The sequence below is a fragment of the Lathyrus oleraceus genome, chromosome 4, assembly GCF_024323335.1.
Source record: "Lathyrus oleraceus cultivar Zhongwan6 chromosome 4, CAAS_Psat_ZW6_1.0, whole genome shotgun sequence".
Classification (NCBI taxonomy): Eukaryota; Viridiplantae; Streptophyta; class Magnoliopsida; order Fabales; family Fabaceae; genus Lathyrus; species Lathyrus oleraceus.
The window spans coordinates 501,417,849-501,434,731 of NC_066582.1; the positions used below are offsets into that span (position 1 = coordinate 501,417,849).

Below are 16,883 nucleotides of genomic sequence, written 5' to 3' on the forward strand. Positions count from 1 at the left end.
CTGGCGGGTCGTAATTCTCAGTTTTTGGATGAAAACTTGGCTTTTTCACTTTTGAAGACTTGGGACGAGTATGGCCGTAATGCACATCACGGGTTGACCGTAATGGCCATGCTTAGCACCAATTTCTATGCTTCCTTGCTCAACCTTTGTGGTATCTTCCTGCATCATTCCGACTTAGTTACTTTTCACTTGATCATGACTTAAAATCTTAACAACTCATCAAACACAAAAGACAATAAGGAAAAGAATGTAAAATGGAACAAAAATATTTGATAAAATTGATTGAATTAAACTATTAAAAATGATAAAAATACAACTTATTAAACTCCCGATGATTGTCCTCAAACAATTATTATCATGATAAGTCAATTTTTCTAGATTTTTTTTGTGAAAATATACATGTACATGGACTTAGTCAAAATCCCGAATCTGTTAATCTAAATTTTAATTGTTTGAAACCTGTTTAAGGTTCTTATAAAAACGCTTAACTAGATTCTTCTTAAAAAAATAAAAATTTCTATCATATATATATATATATATATATATATATATATATATATATATATATATATATATATATATATATATATATATATATATATATATATATATATATATATATATATATATATATATATATATATATATATATATATATATGTAAATTTCTTATACCGTTTATCCTTTTAAATACAATCTTGGTTTTGCTAAGGCATTTTATACAATGATAGACATAAATTTCGAGGGTTACATTATATATATATATATATATATATATATATATATATATATATATATATATATATATATATATATATATATATATATATATATATATTTTTATAGACATTGGGGATCAACTCATTATTGGGTTACATTGTATCCGCGCTAGGCTCAATATATGGGGTTGCGAGGGAGCAGGTTGTATACAATGAAACACGTTACGCGGCTGAAACGTATCAATACTAGGATCAACATATGGGGATTACGTGGGAGCAGGATGCGCAGAATAAAACATGTTATCTAGTTGCACCGTATCCGCACTAGGCTTAATATACTAGAGTTGCGCAGGAATATGCTACACAAACTGAAACACATTATGTGGTTGCACTATATCAACACTAGGCTCAACGTATGGGGGTTGCGGGGGATAAAGGAAACAAAATAGAAAATGGAAGCTAGAATGTTTGATACTTTATTCAAAAGACTACGCTGGCTTTTATAAAGCCTTACAATTTGAATGCAACTGCAATAGAAAAAAATAAGGAAAATAAATTATAACAAACTGGAATATATCAACTCCTAGAAACTAGCTTATTTAGACCTATTCTTTAGCTAACCGTAAACCCAACAAATTCCTCCCCTTAAACTGACACATGCTTAACTAGCATCAGTTTACTCCTCAGGTCGTCGAACACCAAGCAAACCTCTAAGTTTCACAAACTGATCCAACTTAATAGGTTTAGTCATTATGTCTGCCACTTGATCATCAGTTCCACAAAATGCTAACTTCACAGTTCCTTCATTTGATAAATTACGTAGATAATGATATCTAACATCAATGTGTTTTGTCCTTCGATGCATAACGGGATTCTTGGATAGTTTAATTGCTGAACTGTTATCACACATTATGTGAATGCAATTACAGTCTTTGACGCTTAACTCTTTCAAAATTCCTTTCAGCCAGACGCAATGACATGCACAGGCAGTGGCAGCTACATACTCAGCCTCTGTAGATGAGAGAGTCACAATCCCTTGTTTTCTTGAACTCCAACAAATTGCTGCACCACTTAGTAGAAAGACGTAGCCCGAAGTACTTTTTCTATCGTCCACATCTCGTGCATAGTCGCTGTCTGTGTATCCCAACAGATTCGCATCCGTGCTTCTCTTGTAAAAAATTCCCAGCTCCAGTGTTCCTTTCAAGTACCTTAGTACCCTTTTAGCAATCATCATGTGTTCTTCTTTAGGTTCAGCCATATAACGAGAGATTAAGCATACCACAAACATCAAATCCGGACGTGTTACCGTTAGATACATTAAGCATCCTACCAGTTGTTTGTACAGCATTGCATCAACATCTTTGCTGCTGCCTTCCCTTGACAAAACAGTACCAGGAACTATTGGATTCTTGACAGCATTACAACTCCACATATGGAACCTTTGCAAGACTTCCTTAGCATACTTCTTTTGGCACAAATGAATCCCGTCCTTACGCTGATTGATTTCAACTCCAAGAAAAAACTTCATTTTTCCCAAGTCGGTCATCTCGAACTCCTTCTGCATTGACAACTTGAACTCTATGCACATATGCTCATCATTTCCTGTATATATTAAATCGTCAACGTAAAGACTTACCACCAATAGTTTGTTTCTATTTTTCTTCAAGAACAAGGTGTGATCATAGTTGCTTTTTTGAAACCCTTCCTTCTTAAAGTGACTCTCAATTCTGCTAAACCAAGCTCTCGGGGCTTGCTTTAAGCCATAGAGAGCCTTCTTCAGCCGATACACCTTATCTTCCTCACCCCTTTTGATGAACCCTTCCGGTTGATCGATGTATACCTCCTCTTTTAATTCGCCGTACAGAAAAGCACTTTTAACGTCAAGCTGGTAAACGCACCAACCATGCTGAGCTGCTACTGCCAAGAGAATTCTGATGGTATCCCAACGAGCCACTGGCGCATACACTTCATTATAGTCTACTCCCGCTGTTTGCGAATACCCTTTGGCGACGAGTCTAGCTTTGCATTTATCCACCTTGCCTTCTTCATTTAATTTTGTTTTGTATACCCACTTAACCCCAATTTTCTTTGCTTGATGTGGCAGTGACACAAGCTCCCAAGTCTGATTTCTCTCAATAGCTTGAATTTCCAGCTTCATGGCCTCCTGCCATTTTTCTTCCTTCACAGCTTCATCAAAGCTTACTGGATCATCATGAGAGATATAAAAGGCTAAGTTTTGTTCTAGTTCCTCTTCTTCAGACAAGCCTTCGCCGCTTTCATAGTTATTCATCCAACTAGGCTTTCTTCTCTCCCTTCTTGTTTGTTCTTCTGGTGATGACTGTCCAGCTTCTGGGAGCTCCTTTGTCCTGTCGTATTCACTTTCTTCAACATCACTATCAGTATATTCCGCTTCAAATTCTTCTGTTACAGCTTCGTCATCTCCCCATGCAAGAGCATTTTGCTTTAACTCTGTTGCGCTCAAGTTCCAATCCCATTTACTACCTTCTTCGAATATGACATCCCTGCTAATAATTATTATTTTTGTTATCGGATCATACAACCGATAAGCTTTAGATTCGTCACTGACTCCAAGCAAGATGCACTTGTGACTTCGATCGTCAAGTTTAACTCTTTTCTGTTCAGGGACATGTACATGTGCAATGGAACCGAATACTCTGAAGTAGTCAACCTTCGGCTTTATTCCTGTCCACCTTTCTTCTGGTACCATGTCTTTTACCGCCTTTGTAAGACTTCGATTCAAGACGTGGGCTGTCCATCTCGCTGCATCTGGCCATAGTGATCTCGGCATCTCCTTCTCAGTCAACAAACAGCGCACCATGTTCATGATGGTTCGATTCCTTCTTTCTGCCACTCCGTTTTGCTGTGGAGTGTATGCTGCTGTCAACTGCCGCCTTATACCATAATCCTTGCAGAACTGGTTGAATTTATTTGATGTAAATTCTCCTCCCCTGTCAGTTCTTAGTCCGCAAATGGATGTTTTTGCTTCCTTTTCAACAAAACTTTTGAAGGTTTTAAATGCCTCAAAGGATTCTGCTTTATTGGAGAGAAAATAGATTCAAGTTTTTCGAGAGAAATCGTCTACAAACACTAACAAATACCTCTTACCACTGTGAGAGGTTGGAGTGATTGGTCCACATAGATCTCCATGAATTAATTCCAATTTCTCCGATGCCCTCCAACCACTTTTCTTTGGAAATTTCCCCCGCTGCTGTTTTCCCACATTGCATACCTTGCAAACTTTGGCTGCTTCTTTCAACTTTGGTAACCCTTTTACCATTTGTTTTTGCTGCATTATTTGGATGGACTTGTTATTTAAATGTCCATATCTCTTGTGCCAGAGATTCTCCAAGTCTTCTTCCTCCATCTTCAAACAACTACCAGGCAGTGGTTTCATCTTTGCATAGACCATGAACATACGATTCATAGTCATTGGAGTGTCTACTATCAAACCTCTTTGATGATGATAGATTCTGCAAGTACCCTCTTTAATTATAATCAGTAAACGTTTTTCTTGTAGCTCTCCTATGCTCAACAAGTTGTTGCTGAGGTTTGGGACATAATAGACGTCAGATACCGTTTGTGTGATTCCTTGTACTTCAAACCTGACGCTGCCTTTTCCTTGAACCGCCATCCTTGTGCTGTTACCCAATCTGACAGAATGCTTGAAGCTTTCGTCGAACTCAACAAACCAAGTTTTGTCTCCTGTCATATGGTTTGAACACCTGGAGTCGAGAAACCAAATACCTTTTCCTTCAGCTTTACTGACTTCTGTGTGCGCCATTAGGAGGAGTTCTTCTTCCTCGTCGAACTCGGTATAATTGACTCCTTTTTCCAGATTTGAACATTCAAATTGATAATGCCCTTGCTTTCCACATCGAAAGCAATTGATGGCTGACCTGTTGACGAAAGACCTACCTCTTCCCCGACCTCTGAAGTTGCCGCCTCGGAAGTTGCCGCCTCTGAAGTTGCCGCCTCTGAAGTTGTTGTTTCCTCTCTGATATATGCCTCTACCTCTTCCTTGTACATTTCTTTGCTCGTTCTCCACCTGTAGAACTTGCTCTTCGCTTCTTTTCTCAATCACCTTTTGTTCATGTACAAGCAAAGATGCTTGCAATTCATCTACTGTGAGATCATCAATGTCCTTGGACTCTTCGATGGAACATACCACAAAGTTGAAGTTGTCTGTGAGACTCCGAAGTATTTTTTCGACAATTTTGACATCGTTCATGTCTTCTCCGCAGTTCCTCATGTCGTTGGCAGTAGACATGAGTCTTGCGAAGTACTCAGACACACCTTCTCCCAATTTCATTTCAAGGGTTTTGAATGTTCTCCGAAGCCGTTGCAGTTGTGCGCGCTTGACTCTCTTGTCTATGGACTGGAAAAGATAGTTCTTTGCTTTGAGATCTTTCAGTTTTGCTTCGTCGAGTGCCTTCGCGCTTATGGCTTTTCGGTCTTCTTCAACTCTTCGAGCCCAGGTTCGATGACGCTCCAGTACTCCTTAGAAAGGAGGAGATTCTCCATAAGTAACCTCCAGTGATCATAGTCACCGTCGAACTTCGGAACGCATGGTATTGAGAGAGTTTCTGCTGCCATAATTCCTTTCTTCTGTGTTTTTCCTCTCAAACACTATTGCAGACTTTCGTTACTTCCTCTCAGTGTTTTTCCTCTCAAACACTCAATTTGTAAATTACTCTTATCAGACCCTTTCGAGCTCTGATACCAGATAAAGGAAACAAAATAGAAAATGGAAGCTAGAATGTTTGATACTTTATTCAAAAGACTACGCTGGGTTTTATAAAGCCTTACAATTTGAATGCAACTGCAATAGAGAAAAATAAGGAAAATAAATTATAACAAACTGGAATATATCAACTCCTAGAAACTAGCTTATTTAGACCTATTCTTTAGCTAACCGTAAACCCAACACTGACTGCACAGACAGAAACACATTATCTGGTTGTATTGTATTAGCACTAAACTCAGCATATAAGGTTGCACAGGAGCAGACAGTATAGACTGAAACACATTTTTGTATCATCACTATGCTCATTATATGGGGTTGCATCGGAGCAGGATGCACAAACTGAAACATATTATCTGATTGCAGCGTATCAGCACTTTCGCATGAGCATGCTATATAGAATGACATGTTATCTGGTTGCACCGTACTAGCACTAGGCTTCACACGCAGGGGTTGCATAAAAGCGTGTTTCATAGACTAAAACACATTATCAGGTTGGATCGTATCAACACTAGGCTCAACATATAGGGGCTACGCAGAAGCAGGCTACACAGACTGAAACACGTTATCTGGTTGCACCTTATCAACACTAGGCTTGACATATGGGGGTTGCGGGGGAGTAGGTTGCACATATTGAAACATGGTCTCTGGTTACACAATATTAGCACCAGGCTCGTCATATGAGGTTGGGTAAGAGCGGGTTTCGCAGGTAGGTGGCACATGCTGAAACATGTTATTTGATTGCACTGTAATAACACTGGATTCAACATATGGGGGTTGCGTAAGAGCCGGTTGCACTGAAGCAGGTTGCACAACTTGAAACATTGTAGTTCTTGTGGTGTATGTTTTTAGATGACACAATATCAAATTGCACATGTTGTTGAACAAATGGAATCCTTGCAGGTGGTTGCACATATAAAGAAGTTTCGAGATATAGGGGTTGCACGAGAGCAGGTTTCATAATTCTAGTCTCAGCATATGCATGTTGCATGAAAGCATGTTTCACAAGAGTTTGTTGCATGTAAACAAGTTTCACAAACTCAAACATGTTATGTGGTTGCACCGTACCATTACTAGTCCTCAACCGTACCATTACTGGTCCTCAGATAATCAAATATAGATTTTGAAGTATCTCTGTTGGTGATTTTTTCATACTCAGTGTATGAAATGGAATTTAACAAGATGATCCTTACTTTGTGATGATTCTTGTAGTCTTTCTTTTGTTAATCAGACATCACTCTTCTTTCCGCTTTATTGCCACTTGCATCTACTGGATGTATGTAGCCATCAACTACTATATCTTATAGATCAATATCGTGGCCTAGAAAGAAGCTTTTTATTCTATCCTTCCAATAGTCAAATCTATCTCCATCAAAAACATGAGGTTTAGCATTGTAATAATCTCTATCATTTGTTTGAGTAACTGGTGGTGGAGGAGCAGACATTGTTCACACTGGATCTTTATCTGATACTATTAAGTGTTTGATAATCTTATCAAGATCAAACTCAGAGCTCTTATGTCAATTGAAGGTGGCAAGAAACATAAGAAATAGGGGTTTGAATTGGGTTTCTAAAAATAAAAGTTTTTTTAAAACCAACTCAATCATGCAAAAACACGAACAAGAAAAATAACAAAGTTATTTTTATACTGGTTCGCTGTTAACGAAGCTACCTCCAGTCCACCCTACCAAAGTGATTTTGCCTTCTAAAGAAGGACTTAATCCACTATAATCAAAACCGGATTACATACACCACAAAGATAAACTGTCATTGTCTTCTTGAGTTTATCTGACTAAAACTTATTCACTCAAGGAAACCATCCAAACAGATTTGAGATTTACAATTTGTGTTTATGAAGAATGCTTCTAAGAAAGCAAATTAACACGAGTTAATACAATGAATACTTTTCACACAGTAATGAGTAAAAACTCTTGTGTGTTTACAAAAATATACACATAAATAATATGATTTCAGCAAGAGTGTGTGTAATAGCGTAGTTATGAGCGTAATGAATTAGCAACAGATTTCAATCTTCAAGTATACTTTATATAGGCATATTAGAGAAACGTTGGAGGATATAATTGGAATACTTAAATGCAGTTGTCTCTTTCATAATTATGTCTTTACTAACAAGCTAATCGGTCATCTCATTGTATATCTCCTTGTTTCGGAGGAGATGTAACTTGTTTCGGGCATGTCTTTAAACATGGCAGCTCCGAAAAACATACTCGCATCTTTGAAACGAAAAAGACATCTAAATATTGCAAATATCAAACAAATATACAACGTGCGTGCTCGAGACAACAATGTAGTAAAAGGACCAAGATCTGAGATGCAACAACTGTTAAACCTTTTGGAAGATGAAGACTACGTTTCGAGGTATAGAGTATGAGAGGATAAAGTCACTGTTCGAGATTATTTTGGAGTCATTCCGACTCCGTGAAGTTGTTCATTATCTTTTCCTATGTGCTCATAATTGACTCAACATACAAAACAAACAATTATAGACTTCCACTCTTAGAAATTATCGGTGTTACTTCTACGGAAATGACTTATTCAATCAATTTTGCATTTTTGAATCCGAAAAAAAAGACAATGTTACATGGGCTTTGGAAATATTTAATAATATGCTGAAGGACCAAGAAAACATATTACAAGTCATAATCACCGGTCGTGACACCGCATTGTTGAATTCGGTTGTAACTGTGTTTCCTACATCGTTTGCATTACTTTGTAAGCATCACATAACCACATGTAAGAAATCGAGTAAAACATGCAGTTGGCACGAAACAAGTCAAGGGTGAATATGGTAAAATTGTTAAACCTGGTGTTTGTTGTGGAAAAGATAATGGATGCATGGAATTATATAATAAATCCTTCCACAGAAGAATTTTATGTCGAATCTCTTCTACAACTTAGGAGTATTTTGTATTTCAATGGCACAAATCCCCCACTTCAGTTTAGGATCTCCGATGAAATGCTTCTCGTCGATCTGAAATCTAAATTGGATACTCTTTTGCGGTATCTAGAAAATCGGAGAGTTGTCAAACTCGAATACAATTCACACTTGATTGACAACTAAGAGAAGATACGGTTCACCATACTTGAATTGAAGACGGGTGATAATTTAAAGGTTATGTGTAGTACATTTTATCATTACTCAATAAAATGCCCGATTAAAATGGATGCAATGATGATTCAAAGATCAACCGAAGATATTATAAGAATGTTGCAACGTCATGAACTACCCCTTTATAATGATGTGTAATGTTAAATTTATATAATGTTCTGTCTACTATTGTTTTGAATTAACCGAGCATATTCCAAAGATGCATCTTCAAATCAACATTTCATTCATATGAAGATGCATCTCCAAACCAAATTTAAACCGGATAAAAGTTTATCAATAATTAAGTTGTATTGTGTTGGAAAAAGATGCATCTGTAGAGGCATTTGAGACTAATAACTCCCAAGGGTGAAAAAACTAATATCTACCAAATTGCATCTTAAATCCTACAATCAAACGGTTTTCAACGATGGTGGTCAAAACTATAGAAGCCATCAATTTTATATTGAATTCTTTTTGTATATATTACGTATATTCAATAAGTGTTATACAAGAAACTTTCTAGCTAATAAACTAGTTTGCAATCTACATCTGTAAAAAAAACTGTGAACAAAATAATCGAAAATTATATTAAGAAAAGAGTACAGTTAAAATCCTTGCATAGTAAATCCTAAATCTAAAGGGCTTTATTTATTTGAAAGAAGTTGGAAAGCTCCTTGTTTGCCGCTTCTACGTCATCGGGAGATGCCACTGCAACCACAACCCCTTTATCCTTAACTGCTTCCATTGCACCAATGAATTCTTTGAAGTTTTCCAAACTGAGGGAATAAAAAAATAAAAACAGAATAAGAACACTACAAAGCACATGTCTCAGCACCAAATATACACAAATATTCATACTCCTTTGATTCACTGCTCTTTCTGCCATAGGTGAATGGCAGCTGCATCCATGGGAAATGCAAAATATATCAAGACTTCTAAAACTATCAGATTCTAGAAGATTAGTCTCTAGGAGCAGTAGAGAACTAAATGTAAAATTATACAATCTTCACACATAAGCAGACTGCATTATTTTGATTTATTGATAGCAATGAGATCAAAAGGTCATTTATCATACATGGATCAGAATCTTTACCTCGTAGATAATATCTCTTCACGTCTCCTTTGCCTTTCTTCCTCTGTGATACCCAGTAAATACCGCAACAGACTGCATGAAATGAAAAGCAATCATAATTTGCAACTATAATAAAAAAGCAGCAACAATTGCAAATTTAGAAGGAATAATTAATAGTTTAACCAAAAAAGTATCAACTATCAATTATATGATCATTCATACCTACTATAACCTTTGGCATCAGGAAGTTGATAGGAGTCTACATCCCCAATGGTCCCAATTATGGATTTTGTAAGAGTATCATTATCTATTTCCAGTTCTCTTAAGAAGTCACCAGTTCCATCATATACCTCGAGTGTCTTCAGCAAGTTGGGATCGCGATAAGACAAAAAGGAGAACACACCTAGAAAAACAAACAAAAAGGTAAAAATGCAAGATACCAAGCATACTACCCAATAACTTTTAATTACACCTAAATATAATACAAGTTACCTGAATGTGTATCAAAATCACAAAAACCTCCATAAGCCCCACCACTAACCCGTACACGATCCCACAGCCATGTATTGCTAATGTATTTGGAAATAACATATGCACTCCCATGAAGCTTATAACCAGCCTCATAAACATTGGTTGCTTTTCCGACATAATTTACCTGTAGAAAGAAACATGATTAATTGATAGAAACAAATATTAAATGCAACAAAATAAAATAAAACATAGGCTTAAAGATAACTACACTACTTGTGCAATGTGCATATCAAAAATTAAATTGTGGGTGAACCCCCAAACTGATCTCCGACAAAATACAGACACCTATTAAGTTTCTGAGAAATGAAATACCAATTTTATCATTATTAGTGTCAAATCTGGGTCAAATTAGTATCTAATAGTAATAGGTGCTAACATGTTCCCTAAAAGAACTAATTTAACCTGCATTTGACATTCTTCCACACCAAATAATCATTTTTCATTTTCCAGAGACTAAATAGGTCTCTGAATTTTTTTCTGGGGGCCAATATGGATATTTAATTTAAAACTATGTATATAAAGGATGACAACTAAAGCAATCTTACCTGAGTAGGAATCACAATAGCTTCATTTGTCAACGGAAGTCTAACATTCCAAATATTTGTTGTAGCAATGGGAGAGCTAGTAGGGAGCATATCAACAAACTTGCTCACAAATTTGTCCGTATTCGCAAGGTTTTTCCCATCAGCAGTGATATTTATCAGGCAACCTTGCTTAGAAAATACAGTTTTGCGAATTTCCTCAAGAGAAGATGAGATATCAGCCCAATCTTGATCCACTCTCTTTTCAAGAGTTTGAAGGAACTCAAGGTAGCTAGAAAGTATATAACAGAAATACAATCAATGCATACAACAGGAATTACACTTCTATTTCAGTTTTGAACATAAAGATTAGATTAAACAGGAAACCGTAAATTTCTAAAGCCTTGCACAGATAATGTCATACCTAAGTGTCAAAATAAGTTGACTAGTGTTAGAAGCATTTAATATGACAAGAATGGATGACAGAAGTGAATATAAAGGTTTTCTCACAGTAAATCATTAGATTATCATAATATTCCAACCTGAGACCACCCATCTTTTCCGACATCCAGCCTGCTGCATTTAGTTTTGCATCCATCCGTGCAGCTGCAATTCCATGACCACTGCCTCTAAGCCGGTTCTGACAAAAGACAATGCACAAAATAGATAATAAGTATGGAGGTTCTGCACAATGACCGTCTATCACTTTTGTCATTCACGTAAAACATTTTGATAATTACCTCCATTCTTGCTCTACTCTGGGAAACAAATTGTTTGAAACGCTGTTGATCTGTAAATTGGACGTCTTGAATAACAGAATTAATCTGGAGTTCAGTAGCAGAATGAAATTATGATTAACATGATGAAAATTTTAGGCTAATAATGCAGAGCATCAAATGCTGAACTTGAAACAGGAAATGTTTGAAGTTTGGACAAAAAAGTATACCAAGTCATAAAGGTCTTCAACTCGTCCACCCATGGCTTTTCCTCGAACAATCATGTGACTACATGGATCTTCCTTGCCCCGCACTGATGATGTGAATGGGTAAACTGATATTCCTCCAGTTTTTCTCCCAATTAATTGGTTTAGCTGGACAAATGTCAAGTCCTTAGTGCCCATCTCCAGCAATGATTGGCTGTCAAAAAATAACATAGGAAGAGGTAGAGAGCATGTAAATACTAGATTTGTCATGTATCTATCAAAAAGCTGCTTCTAATATACACAGAATGAGGAATAGAAGAATAAAAGCATCAAAGGAAAATAAATAGATTTATTGCTATCAGTAATACTGAGTAACATGCTGAGAACCAAAACAATCCAGTAAAAAATTTGGATAGGAGTGTATAACAGAATCTAATGTTTTGTTTTATAGAATCACAATAGCTCGGAACCTAAGAAGAGCAAGCATCTTCAGAATTGAAGTTAAATAAAAATAATAAAACTCCAGAGGAAGGAAGGTCAATAACAATATAACTACCAATTGCTATTCGAAAAATACACTAAGTGTGCAATATTAGGAACAGTAGATGGACGGAAACAAAATGTAAAACATTCTTAAGAGGTTGCATGATTACCAAAACAGTGGCACCAAAGGAAGAAGCTCTTGCTTCAATGAACTCATGTCGAATACTATTTCAGTGTAAAGGACATCGTTGGTAAAGAGATCATGCTGCAAAACTTTTACTCCATTGATATCCCCAACCTACATTTAACATGCAAGTCGTTGTGAGTCTCTACAGGCTATTTCAAAAACACACAACTCTCACCCAAGGGAAAGCAATGGTAACCTCAGTGGGAATATGAATGGGTTCTTTAGGAATATCTTGAAGAGTAAGACTGGGAACAGTTTTCAAAGCTTCTGGTGGGTCAGGGGTCTCCTGCTTAAGCTTAAGCTCGTGAGTAGCACGAGTCAACTCTGCCAGATCTTCTGTTGTCATACTAGCTTTAACTTCCTGCAATATCTTTTTTTCCGCCGCTTCATCACGGGCAGCTTTTTCAGGGTCAGGCTGACAAGGAAAAAATTCCATCAATTAATAACATATTGTGAGCAAAATGGCTTCTCACATAAACATGGGCTTTCAAGGCTAATATTAGTAAATAAGTACCTGCATTTGCACAGTAACTTTATGAGGGTTGTTCAAGATGAATTTCTCTATTAGTGGAGAAAAAACAGACTTAGAACCCTCCTTTGCTATTTTAGTTTTCAGGTCTTGGAGAGGTTTCTCATACTTCAGTGGCTCAAGGGGATTCATATCATAAATCCACTTACCCTAAATATGCAAAACAAAACAATTATAAATCTCAGTCAACAAAGGATGCATATTTTCCACACACAGAAAAACTTAAGCTTATCTTACAATGGACTGGAGCATGAGGGACAAGCCACGGGGAAATGACCCAGTGTTGTTCTCTCTGAGAGAAAACTCAATTGTATTCATAGAAGCCTCAATGGCATCTGTATCAAAACCATCTTCAGCCAACTTTTTAAGTGAACTCACGATCAGTTCTTCTACCTTATGAATATTATCTTCTGACACACCCTTCATTCCAATGCTAAATTGAGGCTGCAGTAGTTCATCTTCTAACCCACCACCAACAATGGCATCACCCAGCCCACTTTCTAGCAAAGATTTTCTCAGTGGTGAAGCAGGAGTGCCCAGTAGAAGATGATTCAGAAACCCAAGAGCTAGCTCAGTTTCCAAATCTAAGGGCTTATCGGAGAGCAACCAGTTAAGGCAGACCATTTGCTTCTTCAAATCACTCTCCTCCCCAGCAGGATAAGTCTCAACAATCCGGACTGGCTTTGAAAACAGTTTCTGTTGTTCAATCTTCGATTCGTTTGGGGCTGAACTTGCATCAAACAAGTCTAAATACTCTGGATAACAGATAAGACACTTAAGTTAGCGGCTATATGCTACCGGTAAGAACTCTAAACTCATCTTTCATAACTGATCTGAAATATTGAACATAAACAGAAAACAGAGCAACTGTGCCATGATGCCAATAATATTCTCAGTTATCAATCAGTAAACATAACAGTGAACAAATCAAGTATGACAGAGAAATATAAGAAGTGAACATATAAGTCCAAAGGGAAATAAATCCAAGAAAATAAAAGGAAGCTGTAGGAGAATTCACGGTCTTCCAACGGGGAATTTAAACTTATCCATAGGTTACTTTTGTTACTTATATTTGACAAGGAATATGTGAGGGAGTTAGTAGGCTTGGCATATAACTATGAAGACCCAACTTGCTGTTGGTTAAAAAGTATGTACAGGGTAATCCAACAATATCCTGATCATTGTCATTCAATGGGCTTGTACAGCAAGTCAGGCCCCATGCTTAAGTAATTCATTTTTATTGGGAGTTTGGCTTGGATCTACAAGAGCATTACAAATGACTCTCCCCAACTCTCAGCCTCAACATTTAAAGAGCAAGTTAAACCAGTTCTCATTACCACTTAGGATGCGGAGGCGTTCATTTGGATCATCATCTCCATAAAACCATATCCGTGAATTGCTGGGATGGTAATACTTGCGGTGAAATTCCTGTAAATGAAGTTTAAAATGAAAAATTCATAAATAAAGCAACTAAGTCTTTGAAATAGCTTGAATTAAGTATTGAGATCTTCTACAGTAAGAATATATGGAAGTAAAAAGGTCACAAAGTACAGGTTCCTACCAAGATGTGCCATTTTACCCATCATACTTCATAAATCAGTGTTAGTGGACAAAAACAACCAACAACCAACAACCAAACAGAAGTAATTGACTCGTTGTTCAAATTAGTTATCTCTATATATCACAATAATATTTTTCCTACTTTATTCTTAAAGCAAACCTTAAATTCCTCAAATGTCAATCTTGGAATAACTTGAGGGTCACCTCCGCTGTCAACACCATATGTGTTATCTGGGAAAAGAGCCTGAATCAAAGTAACATATAATAAATAATTAATGCACACGGCTTAAGTAACAAAAAATGCGACAATTGGTACTTGAAATATAAAATTGAAATTGACAGAATATTATTGTATATTTAACATGAATTTGGTGAATGATCTGGTGGGGAGCTTAGAAATTGCAATAACAAATACAAAGACAAATTTAAATACAAATCCTACAGCAAGGAATGAAATATTCGTATGACTGTATTTTCAGACACTATTATAGGGACGGACACCAAAAATGAAATGAATGCTTAAAGTATGAGCAACGAATAAGTTGAAGGACCAAATTGAAGGTGGTAGAATGTAAAAACTAGCCTGTTGAGAAGCTCGTCCAAGTATGTTATCTGGTTGAGAGTAGACACCTTTCATCTCATTAAAGACAACACCTTTATAAGTGATGTCTTCAGAAGGATGATTGAGCTCATAGTGCCAACCCTCCTGTTGAAAAGTCTGAACGTCGTCAACACAGTTAGGAAAGAAAACAGCATCGAGATAGACATCAACAAGATTATAAAAATCCTTGTTATTAGTGGAGGCAACGGGGTAACATGTCCTATCAGGATATGTGAATGCATTGAGGAAAGTGTGCAAGCTTCCTTTCAACAATTCAACAAATGGTTCTTTGAGAGGATATTTTCTGGATCCACACAATACACTGTGCTCTAAAATGTGAGGGATACCAGTGGAATCGTTGCTGTAGTAGTAGATAAAAAAGAATGAGTGAATTGTGTTTGTGAAGATAGATAGATAGATAAAGTTAAAGATAAATGAAAAATACTAACGGAGGAGTTCTGAAAACAATGCCAAAGACTTTATTCTCATCTTGGTTGGAAACAGACATGACTTGAGCCCCTGTCTTGACGTGCCTGAACAGCACGGCTTTGGATTTGCATTCTGGAATGAATTCGTCTGATATTTTCTCAAACCCCAGTCCTCGGGCAACTTCATAGTCCACTACTTGGCCATCAGTAATATCTAGAATGAATAAATAAAGCGTTAAAATGATGATGAGGATGATGAATTAAGATGGAAATGAATAGAGAGTGAACCTGGAGAAGAAACAAGGGATGCTCTGGTGGAGAAATGGTTCCGATTGCGGTTAGGGAAGTAAGAGGAGGTAAGACGCAATCTGGTGGAAGTTGAGTGGCGGCGGAGGAAAGGAGGTGGAGGAGGAGAAAACCTAGATGGAGTGAAAGGGAACAGAACGGAGAAGCGAGATAAGTATCTGCTGCTTGTGAGGGATAGAGAGCGTACAAGTGCCGCCCTTTCCATTGAAACCTACTCTCTCTGTCTCTCTCTCTTTTTCCCTCTTCCTATTATCTCTCTACTACTATATATTCAATTCGCTCCCTCGTGTATCCATCACAGCTACAATAATAATTTCCATTTATTCAAACCCACAAGTTATTAATTAACACACCTTCAACATAATACCATTTTTTTTTCATTACTAATACTCCCTCCATCCTTAATCTACATATCTAAATTAAATATATAAAGATTATAGATTAATATAACAAAAAAAATTCCCCACTACTTTAAAAAAAAAAAAGGATAAAACAATCGTTTTAGTTTTTTTTAATGTTCGATAAAACTTTTACAATCTCGAGTGCTAGGATGTCAAAAGTGTCAAATATAAATTGTAGGAAAGTATGTTAATTGTGTGAATATGTGTCTCCATATTTGACAATTTTACTTGAAACGCATTTTATGATCCTTTATTCCAAGAGTCTTTGAATTTTCAATAAAAAATCTATGGTTTTGGGTGCTAGCAAGTCAAAAGTGTCAAAAATATATTGTATGAAAGTATATTCATTATTGGAAGAGATTCTTTCATGTTTGCCAACTTTACTTGAAGCACATTTGAGGATTATTTATCCTACAAGTCTTTGAATTTTCGATAAAAGGTTTACAATCTCGGGTACTATAACATCAAAAGTGTCTAATACAAATTGTATGAAAGTATCGTAATTGTCGGAACATGTTTTTTCATGTCTGACACTTTACTTGAAACACATTTTAGGGCTTTTTATACCACAGTAAAATCTTCAGTCCTCACTTTCATCAGTGGGGAAACCTTAATCAAATTTACACATGGATGTTTTCTTCTTACCCATTCGTACACCAAAACATATGGTGGTCTTAATATTAAATGTTAAGATTGTTTTACCCTTATTTCATTAAGAGATATTTACTTCAATAGATATTTTTCATTTCATT

General features: G+C 36.5%; 1 protein-coding gene across 2 annotated transcripts; it reads right to left on the reverse strand.

The window, feature by feature from the left end:
• Nucleotides 1-9,046: 9,046 nt before the first annotated feature.
• On the reverse strand, nt 9,047-16,035 carry LOC127076883 (presequence protease 1, chloroplastic/mitochondrial). Of its 2 annotated transcripts, none has more exons than XM_051018678.1 (17): nt 15,713-16,035; nt 15,446-15,638; nt 14,979-15,357; nt 14,556-14,639; nt 14,173-14,263; nt 13,073-13,590; nt 12,821-12,985; nt 12,503-12,721; nt 12,290-12,417; nt 11,661-11,850; nt 11,455-11,538; nt 11,257-11,354; nt 10,739-11,006; nt 10,155-10,317; nt 9,885-10,065; nt 9,684-9,755; nt 9,047-9,366 (listed from the first exon to the last, which is right to left on the reverse strand). In XM_051018678.1, the coding sequence occupies exons 1-17, from the start codon at nt 15,933-15,935 to the stop codon at nt 9,225-9,227; spliced, it is 3,198 nt and encodes a 1,065-aa protein (XP_050874635.1). In that variant the 5' UTR covers nt 15,936-16,035; the 3' UTR covers nt 9,047-9,224. The 2 variants fall into 2 exon arrangements, with proteins under 2 accessions (XP_050874635.1, XP_050874636.1); XM_051018679.1 differs by having other exon boundaries at nt 15,446-15,605; nt 15,713-16,030.
• Between the last annotated feature and the right edge of the window lie 848 nt (nt 16,036-16,883).